The sequence below is a fragment of the Eleginops maclovinus genome, chromosome 13 (genome assembly GCF_036324505.1).
Source record: "Eleginops maclovinus isolate JMC-PN-2008 ecotype Puerto Natales chromosome 13, JC_Emac_rtc_rv5, whole genome shotgun sequence".
Taxonomy (NCBI): Eukaryota; Metazoa; Chordata; class Actinopteri; order Perciformes; family Eleginopidae; genus Eleginops; species Eleginops maclovinus.
This window is the reverse complement of record NC_086361.1, coordinates 11,409,563-11,427,384: the sequence shown is the minus strand read 5'-3', so window position 1 is coordinate 11,427,384 and position 17,822 is coordinate 11,409,563. Positions and strand designations below refer to the sequence as shown.

Sequence of the window (17,822 nt, the reverse complement as noted above, 5' to 3'; positions counted from 1 at the left end):
GAACGATTTAGAGGTCTGTATGAACATCTTTATGTTTAAGCAAATGTATAAAGAAAGCGTATTCACAGAGTATGAAGATGACTTTTGATTGTGTTCTGGTTTTATGTTTCTGGAAGTATTTGTAAGCAATTTGTATATTGTACGTAGACATAACATTGAAATGTACATTTTATTAAAAGAAAGAGAAGGGGTGGGATTAAATAAGTGTAAACTTCTTCCTACCTCTTTTAGGATGCACAATCAGGTAGATTACATTTTTTTATATGTAATTTGTCAATAATATTTTTGGTTTATCAATTTGATAATACTTAAGTTTGTGATAATATACATCATAATTCTCTTGTTTAATTTAATTATTATTTTTTTGTATTGTTGTTTTACACGTGCGAAATAAATCAAATAAAATGAAAACCAACTGGGACTGACAGAACATTGCTTTTTACTTTACTTTTTATTGTTATTTCATGTTTTGGTTATTTTTTTTAGGAAAGGGCAGGTAAAAATAAAATGTGTGTACATGTGTTCATTTTATAAAGTGAACACTATGTACAGTGCCATATGTCAATACATATTACGAACAATTACCAACAATTACCTTTTCTTTAAATTGACAGTAACTAATGTTTGTACTTTGGATGTGCATAGTGAACATAAAGTGAGATCATATGTAAATGCATTTAATCAAATGTATAATACACAGTTCTCTTTTTCTGACCTACTGAAATAAATTTAATGAGATATATGATGAAATGTATCTCTCTCGTGATAAATTAGACAGCTGCTTTTTTCCTTACATTCCATTATTAATACAAAGGCAACTAATGAAAGTGTTGCATTGCAAAGCAGGCAATGCGCTAATGTCGCAATAACACATTGTCCCAGGAAATTAAATTGAAAGGAGGGAGACCTTCCTCTGACAGTTTAAATAAATACGAAGAATAATAAAATGGAATTCATAATAAGTAAGCCTTCATTGTTTATCTTTGTCATTGCAACATGAAACCGGTCCTGGCCTGTGGAGCTTTTCTTTTCATGGCAAACCGTTTTGGTGCGGCGGCAGACGGACTTAAGAGCAGCTGTCGGAGGACGTTTCCTGGGGGGGTTGACTCCTGTGCCACTGTCTGTGTCACTGCCTGTGTGGGCAGACAGTGAAGCCAGCTCTGTCCCTGTTAGCAGAGTATTATAACACTGCCAACGCCTCCAGTGACCCGTGAAACCTCCCATCTATAGAGATGAATCATACAGATGGCCGCTTGTAGCAGAAGTACCCATCCACCAGACCTACGGCAAAGATTTCTCTGTATATGCGACAGGGTATCAGAATAAATCAGTTTTAAGCTCTGCAACTACACCTCAGATGATGCAATGAAGTCTTCAGTGTGGATTTAGAATATTGCGAAGGTTTCATTATATACATCAAGCATACAAACTCGCCTCTTACTCAGCTTAATATAGCTTCCACATAATGTTACTGAAAAATTATTTAGGTTTTTTTACCATTGAAAATCATTTTTGCTGAGCCTGCACAGTGTTCTCCAGCACGACACTGCTTGGCATTCATAGAGTAACACAAATTCACACTCCGAGTGCATTTCAAGCAGCATTAAAATCACAAGAAAAACTGGATGTGAGGGGCTTGCTTTTTTTCCAGATGGTCCAGGGATTGAGACATATGATGTTTCTTAGTTATAAGAATAGTTATTTTTAACCTTTAGGCTTCCACAAACTACAAAATGGATAATGGCATTTGCACAGTGCGCTTCGAGGTAGAAACTCAAGCAAGACACACCAGTTAGAGTAGAACAGTGAGGACTAAGGCTGTGTGTTTGTTAAATAGGTTTCCACCAAAGGGGATTCCAGTAACAACTGTATGGACAGGAAAGAAAATGAAATTACAGCACTATAAATGAATTATCAATAAAGAGCCCTCGATACTGTATCTGAGGGGATCAATACGCCACAGCCGGCCTGCAATGTGGGCCGAGGGCAGGCCTACAGCCGAGGGACCAGCCGATCAATAATGTCATCGGGGGTGATTGACGATCAATGCTGCCAGTGACGTGGATTTATGATCAATGAAAGCAGGGCACCCGACTAATAAGGGGAGAAGGGGCAGAGGGGCTGCATGAGGGGGGTTTCATAGCCTCCCTCTTACTGTAACTGATTGGGGATCGATGAAGAGTGGCATCGTGGCTGATTAGGGATCAGGTGACTTTGTGGCAGAGGAAGGCAGCTATGTGTGAGAGGATTTGGTTGGCTGAGTGGAGACCAGCCTGTCTGAGCCGAGCAGAGCTGCACAGACTGTAATTAAAGCTGTGCTGAAAGGAGCTTTCCACTGGTTGATAGAAGCTGCAGGTGCAGCTCTCTTTGCTCTTTCACTTTCAAAAGAGCAGCCGACACTCACACACACACACACATAAACTCAGAGACACATACACAACCGAAGGTAGCGCAGGAAGGTCTGCACTAAGTTTCTGTCATTCTCTGTCATGAAAATCTTATCTGTTACTCTCATCGACGTCCTCCGTTGCATTCGCCTAATTTTCTCACAGTCTTCAGCTATTTTAGGAAACTATCAATGTTTTTTTTGATAACCCAATTTTTTCTAATGTCACTGTTGAACATGTTTCATTTGACTAATCTGATTATTGTGAGTGAATTAACAGATGGCTGTGTTGTCACTTAACCCATGCGTAACATTTTCTGCCAACAGATTGGAAGTAGAACACATTGTTTTGCTGAGACACTTGATAAAACAAGTGTTAACATATACAATAAACAATATAACCTGATTCTTTTTAATGTAGTTATGATGTTTCAGATAAAGCTAAAAAGCCAAAGCCAGGTCAAAAGGAAGATGGCTCTCCCACTCATCTGTGCTTTGTCTGACAGACCCCTTTACTCCTGAACTTCAAACAGCCTATCAGACATTCCCAAGGTTCATAATTCATTCATGTCTAGGTATTCTCTTTGTTCTTGAGCAGGGTTGACACTAATTTCCCTCTGTCATAAAAAAAAGTTGCTGACAAAAAAGTGGCATCATCTTTGTGCAAAGTGAAAACATCGACATTTCTCAGAAAAGCGCAATATTATACGGCTTATCTTTTGAAATGCGTAAAACATTTTTAGATTTGAAAGCTCAGTTAAGCGTAATTTATTGCTAAAAAGCAGCTTATTCACAGCTCTATTAAATGTGAGCCATGCATGTCCAATGCTACTGGTAAATGTCATGAATATGAATGGGTTTCCTGCTAATTAAATTACAATTGGTCATTACAGTGTTAATTGTTGAGACAGGAATGTCCTACAGGAATCATTTAACAGACAATTAGAGGTTTAGACCCCTTCAAAACCAAACAAACTATGGCCAAAATCTGACCCCACTTCCTTCCTATGTCAGTGTACTACAGTTTCCCTCTCAGTCCTCCCACTGTTGCAAAGAAAAACTAAACAAAGCATGGAAGCACATTCCTCCAATGTGCACACTTAGCAAACTCTTCAGCATTATTTATAGAAGCTTCAGTAGCTTTGCCCTTGCATCCCCTTGAGAGGAGTGATGTGAGAGCGATAACCAGAGAGAGAGGTTGACCTGTGGAGAACAACTTTGAGTAAGTCCTTACTTAAACATCTCAGAAGTGATGAAAAGGCTTTGTTTTTCTCAGTCTGCGTTAATGGGCGCCAATCGATGTGGGAGAGCCTTGTATTTTCTCCACATGTCCTGACCCCTGGGGGAAGCACAGGGAGGTAATGTGGGAGGGAAGAGATATTGACACTCACATCAATATCACTAGGGTTCACAAGCACCGGCGTAGTGAAGGTAACTCCTTTTTACTTGAAGTTGAGGTCAGATATCAGAAGCTTATCAAGGACAGCAGTACAGAGTGAGAGGACTGAGTTTAAATTAGTAGATAAAATCGCTGTTATTACACTGATGATATTCATCAGCCCTTATGATTCTCCACACACGTGTGAATGTGAGGCAGCACAGCACCGCAGCAGAGCACACCGCCATGCCGGCTCTCATCTGTCACCAACGGCAACCAGCCCTCCAGCCGCCATCATGTGCAGCTTAATTGGGGGAGCTGATGAGGTCTGATGAGGCCGGTACTTATTGAATTCCCCGGCCTGTTATTTAGATAATGCTGGAGAGGAGCGGCCTCCGTCATCTCTCCCATTCTCATCCATTCACTGTCCCAGCAGGGGGCGGCCGGCTAATTCATTCTTGTTTGTAATGGCTGTGTGAACTGAGGGGATTTGGACACACTCTCTCCTCGCTCGCACACATTTAACACTCCCCGCTGTTGATTTTAGCCCATAATGGGCCTATTTGACGAGTTAACCAGATTCCCACAACCATTTCAACCCCCTTTTTCCCTGTCTTTCTTCTATTTTGGTGGGGGTATTGTTTGAATAATTAGACTTTTAAGCAATCTTCTTTTCCTTAACTCAGCTTTTCCAAAAGTAATTACCGAATTTAAATATGTGCCTGTACAGTGTTTACTTGTTTTTAATGTACGCCTGAAAAGGAGAAACAAAGGGTGTGAATGAAGTGTGACGGAGACAAGGAGAACCGGAAGTTGCAGAACAGATGGCAAAATGGCAGGACAACAAACTTAATTCTGTGCCTCAGACTGGTTAAGGAGATGGGGACCGTGAAGTCACAGAGGGGTGCCGAAAGTGCTGCTCAGTATGGGACGGCACATCAAAACGCATTCGAAGTGACAGAAACTCATGTGATTAATGCGTCCGCTGCAAAGAACAGAAAAGAATCTCAATTTTAAAGTTTCGATGGAAATATTGAGCATCTGGGTGGTGGACATTCCTCACTACCAGCAGCGATGTGGAGAGGCTCCAACTACACAAGATAACTGAGCGAGGACTGCCAGAATAGCAGCAACGGATATCTGGTGATTGTTTCCATGAGCAGAAATAAAAAAGACTGTCATAAAACTGACTGTATAGAGTTTAGATGTATTAATATATTCATAGTGTTTGAGATCTTGCTTCCAAGGCTCTTTGTCTACCAGAATGTGCATTACAATGAAAAACAATGTGTCAAAATCTCTGTTACACTGTCATTAAAAGTGCTTTTTCTTTTGGTGTTAGATCAAGATAATTTTTATACATTCAACAAAACCAGCTACCATCTGTAACTTAAAAAGAATTTCTTACAACACATTGTCCATTGAATAACTGACCCATGAAATATCCAGTGACTAGAAAAACAAAAGGCCATATTTATACAGGCCAGTTGTTGTGGCCTTTATAGATCTGGGGGGGGAGGGGGCAATGCTTGCGAGGGGGGCCATTAAGGCATCAACATTTAAAAGCTTACACAGAGAAGGTACAACGTGAAGTTCACCAGGGGCAGAGAGAATCAATACCAGCTCGACTTAGAAATCTGCTGTATAATCCTTGATCTCCAAGGCCATTTGCTTTGCAGTCTGAAATTGGATACAACCTGACTGCATCCATCCCCCTACACCGGCCCGCACTCACCCCTGCTGCGCCGGGTCCGCTCCACAAATGAGACATGCTGAAAAATTGATCTGGATGCATCTGTGGCAAGATTACGTCTAGGGCTAAAAGAGAGATATGACTAGCTCAAGGTAATTCATAAATCCCTGTGTGTGTGTCTGAGAGGATCAGGGCAGGTGCTGGTGAATGGAAACACCTACTGTAGTTGTATTATCATAATAATATCAAGTAGAGCACTGCTATCTGACAGACTGCTGCACAAAAAGGCCATTAAGTCAAAACCTCTATAAATGCTAAGGGCTGGTAAAGGCCACACATCGAAACACTGGTATTTACTTCTGTTTAGCACACAATGCTGCAGGTATGATTAACAAGGACATCAGGAAAATAAATCATCTTTGTTTATTTTGCCTGTAAGCTATGAGGCCTTTTGCAGTGTAATAACATTCCTTTGATTAATTATAAGAGAAGAATGGGATATAATGGAACTTCAGCCACATCTAAAAGTAAGTCTTTTGCATATTATATCTGTCAAATACAAATGCTGTATATTTAACATGAATTCTTACCATTCTTTTTACCTGGAAAAGATACATTTGAATAATGTCATATCTTCATATCATCTCCACGTTGCAGTTGCAAGCATTTATTTCCTTTTCATTCATTTGTTTCTTTCTCTTTTTACATACAGTATAGGCTGACATGGGAAAGGCGTAAACACACTGATAACTAACCTTGGAACAGTACAATACATGTGACAGTATGGGGGATCACTGCTGGTGACCTCTAGGTTGCGCTTTGACATTCAAGGTCAACAAAAATATGACCACAACATTTCCAATTCAAGGAAAGATGGCAAATTACAACTTTTGTTTGACTTGGCAGTAGTAGAGGGACTAGCGTTTATTTGTGAAATAGTTTGCCACCAAGACTTGTATGGTTTTTATTCTTCAATATATATAATCTTAAACATTTATGTCGGAGACAGCTTTACTCAAACTTTACAGTTTTTGTAAAAGTTATAGGATTCTCAAATGTCCTCTTGCTTGACCATTCCTATTGCCTTCTGGAGCAGCACAAGAGTAAATTCACTTACTTTGTGTAGCAAAGCAATACAAGAAATGTGAGATTTCTAGGAAGGGTATATCTGTAGGTGCCTCTCTGCTGTAGGAGTGAGCTGCCTGGTATTTTATTTTATTCCCATGGAGGTTTGTATTGTTAGAGTGGCAGTTGTTGGACTCTCTGAGGCCTTTAAGCACTCTGTGTTCCCTCTATTACGTGTGCCCTGTGGGGGGACAGACAGTTGTAGTGAGATGCGGAGCAGCGCTGCAGGGGTGGTCCCTAGATACCACAGATTCATACTTCCCACCTGACGCACAGGATAGAGAGAACAGAGAGCTGGCAATTACCAGACTTCTCACTATATATACTGCAATCCTGGCCAGCTCTGCTCTGCTGTACTCCACTCAGAAGGCTGTCTCAGGGCCAAGCTGGAGGTAATGAAAGCAACACACTCCTAATGGACTATTGATGTGTGTGTGTGTGTGTGTTTGTGCCTGTGTGTGGAAGTATAAGAGGAAGGAGTGAGAGAGGCTCAAAGAACAAAGGTGGGAAACAGAGACTGTAAGAAATCATTCTTTTGGCTGCATCAGTGTGCTCTTAGTTAGTGTGGCGAACGTGTTTTAGCAACTGCAAAAATGTTGCATCCCTGACTGTGAGCTACTGTAAATCATATATAAGCTGAGCAATAACAAAAGAAATAAACTGTGATGCAGTAACCATGCTGTGATGTACTGCCAGCCCAAGAAACAGAGAGAGACAGAGAGACGGTGTGTCAGAGACATGAGGTCACACAGAACCAGGTGCGTTTCTATCGCCCTTCAGCTCAAACACCAGCAGGCAGCTCTCATATCAATGCACTCATATACAAGGAAACACAAATAGCTCCATGTGACATAAAAACATTGGCAACTCGGGTGCCATCAAAGCAAGTTTCTTAAAATGGAACACTTCCCACTCCTACTGATCGTCCATTGGCACAGCATGTAGGTGTGTACACATTTTTGTGTGTGTCTCTGTGCGTCCCCTTCCCCGCTGGCAGTCATTCGGATGAATGAAAGGGCGTCAACTCCTGGAGGTCCGGTAGCGCTACAGAAATAACTCTGCTGACCACATTGACCTCTGCTTGTTCCCACACAGCCTGCGTCCTGTTTTAATGGAAGACCGTGCTCTATTTTGGGGGAAGCGGCTAGATTTATCTCACTGCCCTCTGTGTCCTGGGACGGTGACAGTGACGTGGCCGGGGTGTAACTGATGCCTCTTTTTTTTTTACTCTGCTTCCTTGACGCAAGCACAGAGGATACGATTAGTCTTGAGGTCAATTTAAGTCTTTTAGGTGACCTGGCTTAACCTCACTACTTCTGTACACTTTCAAATGTATACACATGCTAGAGTGGAACAATAATAAAAGCTTGATCGATCATGTCTTGTGTTGCTGTAAGCTGTTGAAAGGTACAGGAGATAGAGAGGAGGGAACCACTGAGAGCTGAATTGCTTGCATACCACAGAGACCGGGGAGCATGATTATCCTCCTCAGCAAACTTAATCTTCCTACAGGAGGACGGCAAGCCAGCCAAAAGGCTATGAGCTCAGTGACCTACTGTATCTTCTGAGAGGAGGAATATTATTCTCTGAAAAAGTAATGCATTGCCTCAGGTCCTGCATTAGATTAGGTTGACTGATGGCTAAAAACCGGGAATCTAGGGATCCGTGAAGATAACGCATCTCAGGAATTTATTCCTCAGAGTGGAGGAGAGCCAAGTTATATCCAGGGAGAACTATAAAAAGAAAAACCTCAAGGTTTTTGAGTATGACTATAAAGCCAGCAGAGTGAGCTTCTGGGCTTGCCAGAATAAAATGCAGGGCTAAAAAGGTATAAGAAACACTCCCAAAGTCTGAAACAACATCTGCCCAAGACATTCAATCAACAATTGGTTACACAAATGTGCCTCACTGGGTAGAGCTAAATGTTAGTAGGAAGAAAACATATATATAACTTGCTAATGATACATTAGATGTCTGCTTGTTAATCCATCAAACTTGTTGATCTTTCACAAAAACTGGCTTTACATTTCCCTGTCTCAACAGTACCTGAAACAAAACTGCTCAAACCAAAAAGGCCAACAGATTGTTTTGGAAAAACAGGGCTTTCAGCTAATTGTGTACATCATGATGCTGATGAATATGCTCACAGTATATGCTGTGTTGAACACTATTTCCAACCGTCATGATCTTAGTTTTGCAAAAGTAGAACCATAACACTTTTTAAAACCAGCTCATTTTGCAATGGGAACAATGTGAAAAAAGTAGACTTAATTATTTGGTGTCTTACAAATATATGAACCTTTAATTACTTTGTTGCTGCTCCACTTGTAAGCATACATTATTGATAACTGACAAACTAAAAACTGTGCCGTGTCAGCTGTCCAGAGCACAAAATAAATGCACATTTCAATGAACAGACTGAACGCATATCAAACAACAAGGAAAGGAAACATTTTGTTCATAAATAAAAGCAGCCTCAGGTGCTTATTTTGCTCGCACTAATATTGTGTGCACTCAGCCATATCCAGGAACATAGATGAGCAAGGGGGGGGGGGCAGAAATGCATGTGATACGTGGAATAGCGAAGAGAGGAAGTGCAGGCTAAAGTCAGGGATGAAACACAGGAGATGAGAGAGATAGTATAAAAGCAAGGACAACAAAATAGTGCGAGGAGAGGTCAAAGAGAGGAAGATATAAAGGGATCAACTGGGAGGACAGCTGGGCCGGGGTCACAGGGGTCAAGCTCAGGAAGCGGTCGCACAGTCAATGTCATCCTTTCATCTCCTCTGCTGCCGATAAAGCAACATAAACTTTGCTCAAATTTAACCTTCCAAAAGCACGGGTTGATCCAACTTTCCTCTCTCTTCTGCTTCCCTGCGCCACCCATCACTTTCTTCCCCTCTCTGCCCTTTCCCCATCTGTTCTCTTTTATCTCCCTCTCTTATTCTTGTCACATTTCCTCAGCTCCTAATCTATTTCTTTCCATCACCCTCCTGGTATATATTTATCTCCATTACTCCCGCTCGTTATGTATCGTTTTCTCATGGTAACTCTCCTACATGCCTCTTCTCTCCACATTAGATGTGGTTGAGTGGAGGGCAAAGTCAATTGTTGCTGCCTAAACCCCTCCAGGAGCCTGCACTCCTCTCCTCTGCCTAAACAAACTTTGAAGCCAATCAAAGGGCTTACATTATTTTCAGTGGAAAGCGACTGCAGCAGGTGAATGCTATATATTTCAGTGAAAGATCTGCTCTCTTCTCTCTCCTCCTCCTCCTCCTCCTCCTCCTCCTCCTCCTCCTCCTCCTCCTCCTCTCTGTGCTAACCGCTGGCTCCGATCATGATTGATACAGTTCAGTGGCAAAACAAACAAAGCGTGACAAATCCAGATTATTGTCTGTGGGTGAGATAAGGTTATAATGAGAAAGTGCATCGGGGGAAATTGATCCTTTTTCAGGAAGCTGTCTGATTTACTGGGGATGCCAATAATAACTTCCTGTGTGACCTGCCTCTAATGGGGGGCGGGTAAAGGCAGGGGTGGAGGGGGCGGAGGGATCATGCTAACAGGACAGATTTCATTACGATGCAATATCCTGAGAATCGCGCATTCGAGAGGGCGGTTTGGTGGCTAATTATTATCCGCAGCCATGTATATTGAGAAGCTGTCTGATTGTCAGGGTGTATCAAACACAGACAGAAACAAACGTTTATACCGGGCGACAGCAGCAGTAAATTAATTTTCGAGTACATAATGGATTTGACCTGAAAACATTAGATGCAAACAATTCACAGATCAGCACCCACACATGACACGCAGATGCATCATGGGAGAAATGCGCTTTCCCATGCTTGGAGTGGCAGCCATGTCTGAGATACACTGACAGCCAAACCTATTTGGCTTCGCGTTAAATCTACATGGCATAGGGGAGAGGAATGGGCACGGTGACAGACCAGTTCTTAGCCAGGGGAATATGGGAGCGATTGCAGAAATTAACATGGATTACTCAAGTATGACTGACAGTTTCAGAAGGGCTTCCTGTGACTTACCAAGTGAATTGGGACCTGCCTTAATTCAGCGAGGGACGTTTTAATACCGTGGGCTGTCTGTGCTATCTTGGCACCGTTGCCTTGGTGAGGACGCCAACAGGGACGGAATTTTTTTTCTGCAACAGCACCCCCAGCAACAACTCCCCCAACCTCAGTGGCACAGGCCTTGTGTTGTGCAAATAATGACTGGATGTGTGTGTCGGCGGGCCAGCACTTGGGGTTCAGGGCTGTCTTCTTGTTGTTTGTTTAAAGGAGGGCTTGCCAACTAGTAACCCTTGTGAACTGTGTCTAGCATAAGCCTGACAGCTGCAGCGGTTTTCTACAAAGGCTGGGTGTCATCTCTATCTCTGACGGATCAGGGAAGTAAATTGGAAAACTGATTTCCACACGTCACCATGAAGAATATGGCTTTTACTGTAGGCTTACATATACAGTATGTTCTATAAGAAAAGGGAGTTGGGGAGGAGAGACATAGAAATAGTGAAACAATATAAAGTTTGAGAGAGAAATGCCAGAATACTATATAAAAAAGAAACAGGAAAGCTTGTACATATTGCATGTTTCCGTTTGGTTCCATCTCCCAGGGCCACTGTGGCTGCTTCCTGATGTGGTTTCCATTATTTATCCAGCATCTATTGGACATTATTGGAACCTACTCTAAGCTCTCCTGCCATGTTGGCAGCAGGACAATGGAGTGAGCAACAACAACGGAAAGGAAAAGGAAGAATCTGCAGGGAAAGTTCTCATTCAGTCCGGACTGAATATCTATTTGCACTGTTAGACATTCATGAGAACGCTGGATTCATTGAAGTCTGACACTGTCATTTGTTAATGCTCAACACTACCTGTATGTAGCCCATCTGAAAACACACCTTCTTGTTGATTTAGCTGCTGTTTGATTGTTGACAATGAAATCTAGCTCAATTGCACAAAGAGCAGCAGTTGTCTGAGCAGCACAGAACATGTATCAAACATTATCAATTTCCTCTGCCACGGCTCACACACAATAAGGGATGTACATGGGATTACTCACCTGCCAAAACCAAACAATGGCTAATGTATCTCCGGTTCAAATTACATTTACCATAGGGTGTCATCTCTAAGCTGTTTAATGCATTGTGGGACGAAGGGCTTTAATCAGCAAGGCTCAGTGGAGCCAGCGGATTAAATCACTTTTTATCTGCGCTTCCTTTGACTTTCCCAATGCTCAGGGTTGCAGTGTAAATCATAATGCGTCCCTGTTGGGCTCACTTCCCTATGCTTTAGTGCTGTAGTCACATTTCATAAATTCTATTTATTTTGTGTATTGAGTAAATTCCCATGCACTGAAAATAAGGATAAGTTGATTGTGTCTACACGGGTGTTTAAGTCAATCTTTACGTGTGTATCCTATGTTCTTTTAAATACATGTAAATTAGGAATGTGTATGTGCATGCGAATATATGTCCATCGGGGATAACACATACACACACCTATTTGTCCTATGGCATACAGGCTATATCCATGTAGCATTTGAATGACTTTGTGTCTGTGTGCGGGCGTATGCGCACTCACAGCCCGCAACAGCGACGGGGAGAGCGACTGCCGCATTGCACAGAATAGCTAAACAGCTGTAGTGCTCCATCAGGGCTATCGATCATGTCCCTCTCTCTGAATCACAATCAGACGTGGGCAGAGCGGAGAGGCTGGAGCAGACCTCGGTGACTTGCTTGCTGGGCGAAAGCAACACACATCTCATATCAACCAGGCCTCGCCAAACAGACATGACCTGGAAAGCTTATTAGATGCATTTATATACAAGTGCTGTAGTTCTTGTTTCTGTAGAACTTGCTGGAACACACAGACAAGTATTTAATTAAATTCCTGGCCAGCATCGCCTTTTTATAATGACGTATTTTATTGCTTATAAAGTATATAACTACTTTTGTGAGGTTTAACGCACTAATTACTTATGGTCCACTCATAAAGGATGTCTACAAGTGTTGATATAACAACATTCATTCTGAACACGGAGACACTTTAGCAGTCACATTAATCTAAAGTGCATTACATGATATATTGCATCTAAATTACACATGTAACCACTAGAATATTAGGCATGATTTCATTAAAACATAACACTAAGAATAGGGAAGCTATTTAAGTATCATTAGCAGCCATCTGCCATCATCCCCCACTCTGTATATCAACTCAACATCTCATGTAATCACAAGGAAGTTGGATGTTATTACATTAACATTTTAACAGGAAGTGTATGGAATCTGTCTATGGCGCCATTAACTGCCATCTGCTAGCATCTCCACCGTCCTCTGCTGTGTATGTTCCTCTTCTGTGTGTGACTGCGATATCTGCAACTTATCGTTGACTTCCTGCCAATGTGGCTGCTTCCTTTCCGATTATATTCCCATGGTCAGTTGAATTGAACGAATGACCTGTCACCTGACATCCAGATATTTACTTCCTGGTTTTTGACAGAGAAGTTATAACTCAATATCTTTTTGTATCGCCCCTGGACACACCTGCGTAGAGTAGGGCAAACTATAATGAGAGACTAACCTCCATCACACACACACACACACACACACACACACACACACACACACACACACACACACACACACACACACACACACACACACACACACACACACACACACACACACACACACACACACACACACACACACACACACACACACACACATCTTGACATGGTGTGATTGAGTAGCTAAGCAGGAAATGCAGAGGCTTGTCAGATTGATATGGGCTCAGAGAATTGGAGAGCAAGCTTGGTACATCAAGAAAAGTGTGTGCATGAGTGTTGTGTAACTTTGTGTGTGTTTATGTGGACTACGTTTCCAACGATAAACGGTGGGAAAAAAAGGGAGCTTATTAGCATTATATGGATGTTGACATTCCATTCAGGTCAAAGTTAGTGGTGCATGACTATATTTGTGCTCATGCAGTTTGTGCTTGTGGGTGTGTATGTGTCAAGGCTCAGACTGTGTAGTAGTCATGGCTGTCGCACAAGCACACGCATGCACGTACACACACACTCTCCTGATGTGCTGTGTGTGGCGAGGGCCCCTGGGGGGGGTGCTGCTGAACTGTCAAAGCAGGATGGATGAAGAAGCTGCCCTGCATAGCAAGGGGCTCTGGGGAAATACCACCAACATGACACACACAAACACAGCACATAGACTCTGTCAGCACACAAATATGCTACGTGCATGCTCCCACTTTAAACTGCATAAACCGTAATATGCGCAAATTATAAAAAAAAAGAAACACATGTAGTGAAAAAGAGCACACACACACACACACACACAGCTCCATGCAACTCTCCATCTACAAAGGGCTTTTCGCTGCACGTTTGAGAAACAGCTCTGGGGTCCTCTGTGGAGCAACCTCTGAGTCTGATAACAGAGGAATGTCGAGAGATCTCCATTTAGCAGACAGCAACTCATTGTGTCATCAATTCGGAAAAAGCGCACTTCCACAACACCCAAACTCTTATAAATGGCAAACTAATGTAAAAGCATTAAAGGTTGGGCTGTTTTTGCTGTCTATATGCACCATTAAAACATCTGAGGGAGAGAATTCTAACCTTATTAATACATGGACACTTCAACAATAACTATTTTGGTGTATAGGTCTATAGTGAGTACATTTAATTTTAGTTCACTCAAATTAAAAATGACACCCTATTGTGCCTAACCGAGAAATTGATCTTACAAATCACCTGAAATTACAAATGGCAACAAATGAACAACACAAACTTTTCGTGTGTACATTCAGGTACATGTATACATGAAAAATAAAGATTTCATGCACCTTTTAGGAGGGACCATAGCAGGATAGGACAGATCAGACATTGTAAACTTAACTATTCCTAATTCCACAAAAGATTTCCTCGATCAGGGCTGTAAATCTTCATGCTTGGCACAAGCCTGAACAATCCATTAACAATAATAAAGCCTGCGCGGCCGGGGGATAGACCCTTAAAGGGGAAGGTCAGCCTGATATTACAGCTTTAAAGGTTTCCTATTACGGCTCAACTTCAATATAACCACTCACCTTGCCTTTAATGGCTGCTGGCTATGCAGTGGAATGAGCATATATGGAGATTCTAAATCCAGTCTCTCTGGGAAATTACTGTATATTGCCGAGCGATTTATGGGTCTGTTTTCGTCCCGCTGCTTGGAGGCGTGAGTATTGTTAATAAAATTGCAACAGGGCTGTTGGAGATCTCATCAGTATGGCCCTGTCTGGCCCCCACGTCCTGCTGGGGCCCATGGGAGGCTTTCTAGAAGCGCTGAAACTGGCCCCAAAAGTGCTTAGCCAGCATAGTTCTCCTGCCGCCTGGCCTTTCCTTCTGACTCTTTGTTTCATATCTTTATTCTCCTTTCCACCTTGGTTTTCTTTTTGCTAGCCCCTCTTGACATCCTTACTCCCTTAGGAAATGGTCCATTTCCAACATCCAATTTCTCTTTGTTTTAGACTTTAGGGACAGTGATGCTACTTTGAGCCCTGAATAAAAAATACAGTTCTCACACACAGCCTTGTCCTGAAATCGGTCTTCATTTTGAGATATTTTTCTGTCAACCCTGTCGGTTTCTCCTTGGCCAGCTTGTTCCACTGTCTAGGGTGACTTCAGGAAAGAAAGATAGAAAGGAGAGAAGACACAGCAACAGAAAGTCGGAGCAGGAGAGGAAAGAGGGGAGAGTGCAAGCTCTTAAGTAGATTGCAAAGAACAGCACAGAGGCATGAGTGTGAATATTAAAAGGGTTTTCTCCTGCCCAAGAAGTTTTAGTCTGCAGCAGCACCGCTACCAGCGACAGAAAGAGATGGTGACAGAATAAGAGAGACTGAGCGAGAGGAGGAGGCTTACAGAACCGTCAGCTATTCAGCCATTGCAGACACAGCTAGCTTCAGGTGTCAGAAACACCGCTGTACACAATCTATCAAGCTGTCCGGCAAATCTGAGATGAGAAATTACCATAATTGAATAAGAAAGGAGTTTTCTCATTGCAAAGGTGATCATTTTCCCAGCTGGATATAAAAAGGGGTGATGAGAGAACAATGTAAAGCAAAAGGAAGGGGAGACTCACCTGGAATGCCTGGCGGGGTTTTCAGGTATTTTCCATTGAAATGCTGAATCACTACCTCGCATTTCTCTGTGGACTCCATCCTGCAACAAAAAATATACATAGGGTTTCATTTTAAAAGAATACCCACTATTCAATCATAGCAAAGGTCGACAGTCCTTCTTAGGAAATACAATTATTTGACACTAAATTATTAAGATTAAGATTATGAGTTTTTGGGGGACTAAACACTATCAGAATAAACGGTTACTTACCTCTGAGATAAAGTTTCAACTCTCATGTGCGCCACGGTACTTTTTGTAAACCAAAATATTTTAAAGTGAGTCCATTGAGAGCAGTGCTGTGGTTGTAATCAACTCAACATTGCTTATTTCCATTTTGCAGTTAAAGTCTTCACACATGGAGCAACAGGCTAAATTATTTCCGGTTTGAGAGAGAGAGAGAGAGAGAGAGAGAGAGAGAGAGAGAGAGAGAGAGAGAGAGAGAGAGAGAGAGAAAGGGAAAACACAGGAAACTGACTGACTAGCTCTTCCTTTTCCAACAACTGGATCAAAAGTGTGTGGGCCGAGCAGCCGAACCAGCAGGAGAGCTCTGATCTCTCACATCATAAGCACACAGACTCACCCATACAAACTCTTACATAAGTATATCAAACCAATCCATTTTTTTCTAAAGTATATGATGTTTGCATGCACCCACATATAAGTTATTATAATTCATACCAAGGGGAACATGAATGTCTGTGTTTAATGTTACAGTGACATAAAAACACAGCCTTATGCTTTAATGTACACCAGGTTTGTTACCATGCAGGTATTTGATATAAAGTCACAAAATAACTCATCTCAAAATGAGTGTCTTTTTAAAATCAGGCTTGAGTGATTGCCATTGCTATGCTCATGGTAATATGCTCTTGGTATGTGCAGAATTCATTCCAGATTTCATGCTTGCTGCGGTCTCACCTCCAAGAATACTCATGTGATCCTGTCAGCCTCTCACTTCTCTGTCCTCTTTCTCGCTCATCCGTCTCCCATCTCTAGTTTCTTACTTTTTTTTAAAACATAGATTCTTTATCGCTCTCTCTGTCCCATCCATCTTACTCCCGACCCATCTGCACCTCTTCTTTTTGACGTCTCTCTCATTCCTGCCGGTCTTTCAACCTTGGTTTTTTTCTCCATCTTTCACCGTTACCCTATCTCTCTTCCGCCTCATCTCTTTCACTTTCCGTGCCCTCCTTTTCTTCACTCTTTGTGCATCCATTTGTTTCTCTGTGCATCCTAAGCACATCGACACCCTGCTCCCTTTTCCTCACCTTGATTCTCTTTTTAGAATATGTAATTTTTCACAATTTCTAGGAGTCGTCCATCTCAAACTGACCCTGTAACCAGCCTTTTCGCAGGTCTCCCTTTCTTTCCTCTGTCCACTCTTATATAAGGTAAGACTGAGCTGGCTTGACTCAGCCGAACCCTCAACTGGCCCTAATCACATGCAGCAAAAAAAATGAACACAAATGTATTAAAACATGCGTTATATACAGTAAGAGCTGGGGATGGCCATTTTTTATATTATATCTAGTATCTCTCTTAACAAAAGAGACCAGACTTCTCCAATTAAATGTATAAGAAGCCAAACCGTATCTAAATACAATTGTTAATGTCATTATTTAAATTAGATTTGATCAAACAATAAGAAAAGAGACTACCAAGGTTTTCAACATTTAAATAATTTTGGTTTGATATCCAGCTCTGAATATTGTATGAAATAGTTAAAGATTAAATCTACAGATACAAATATGTATAATAAAGAAAGTAAATGGAGATAAAAATCCCCCAAAAATCTTTTTCACTAAAGCCTAACTACTTGGTGTGAATTATACAGTCTGGTTGTGTACTGCTTCATCAAAAGCAACACTTATTTGAGAGTGCTGTTTTTGCTGTCTATCTTAAAAATGGGCTGAGTAACAGGTTGAACCAACAACTCTTCTCCGGAGTTTCAAGAGATTCTCAGACTAGAAGCGTTGATGCTCAGCTTCGCATGCTATTCTCCAGCGCTCTTTATCCATCCTCCTCACAACCCCTCTGGCTTTTC

At 41.8% G+C, this 17,822-nt stretch overlaps 1 protein-coding gene across 2 annotated transcripts in view; it reads right to left on the bottom strand.

Annotated features, from left to right (window-relative positions):
- The window catches only part of rbms3 (RNA binding motif, single stranded interacting protein), a 245,421-nt gene that overhangs the window by 45,828 nt on the left and 181,771 nt on the right, over positions 1 to 17,822 (bottom strand). For both annotated transcript variants that reach the window (XM_063899282.1, XM_063899283.1), the window contains one exon: positions 15,738 to 15,817. In XM_063899282.1, the coding sequence (XP_063755352.1) occupies positions 15,738 to 15,817 (80 nt within the window). The remainder of the gene's footprint in view (positions 1 to 15,737; positions 15,818 to 17,822) is intronic.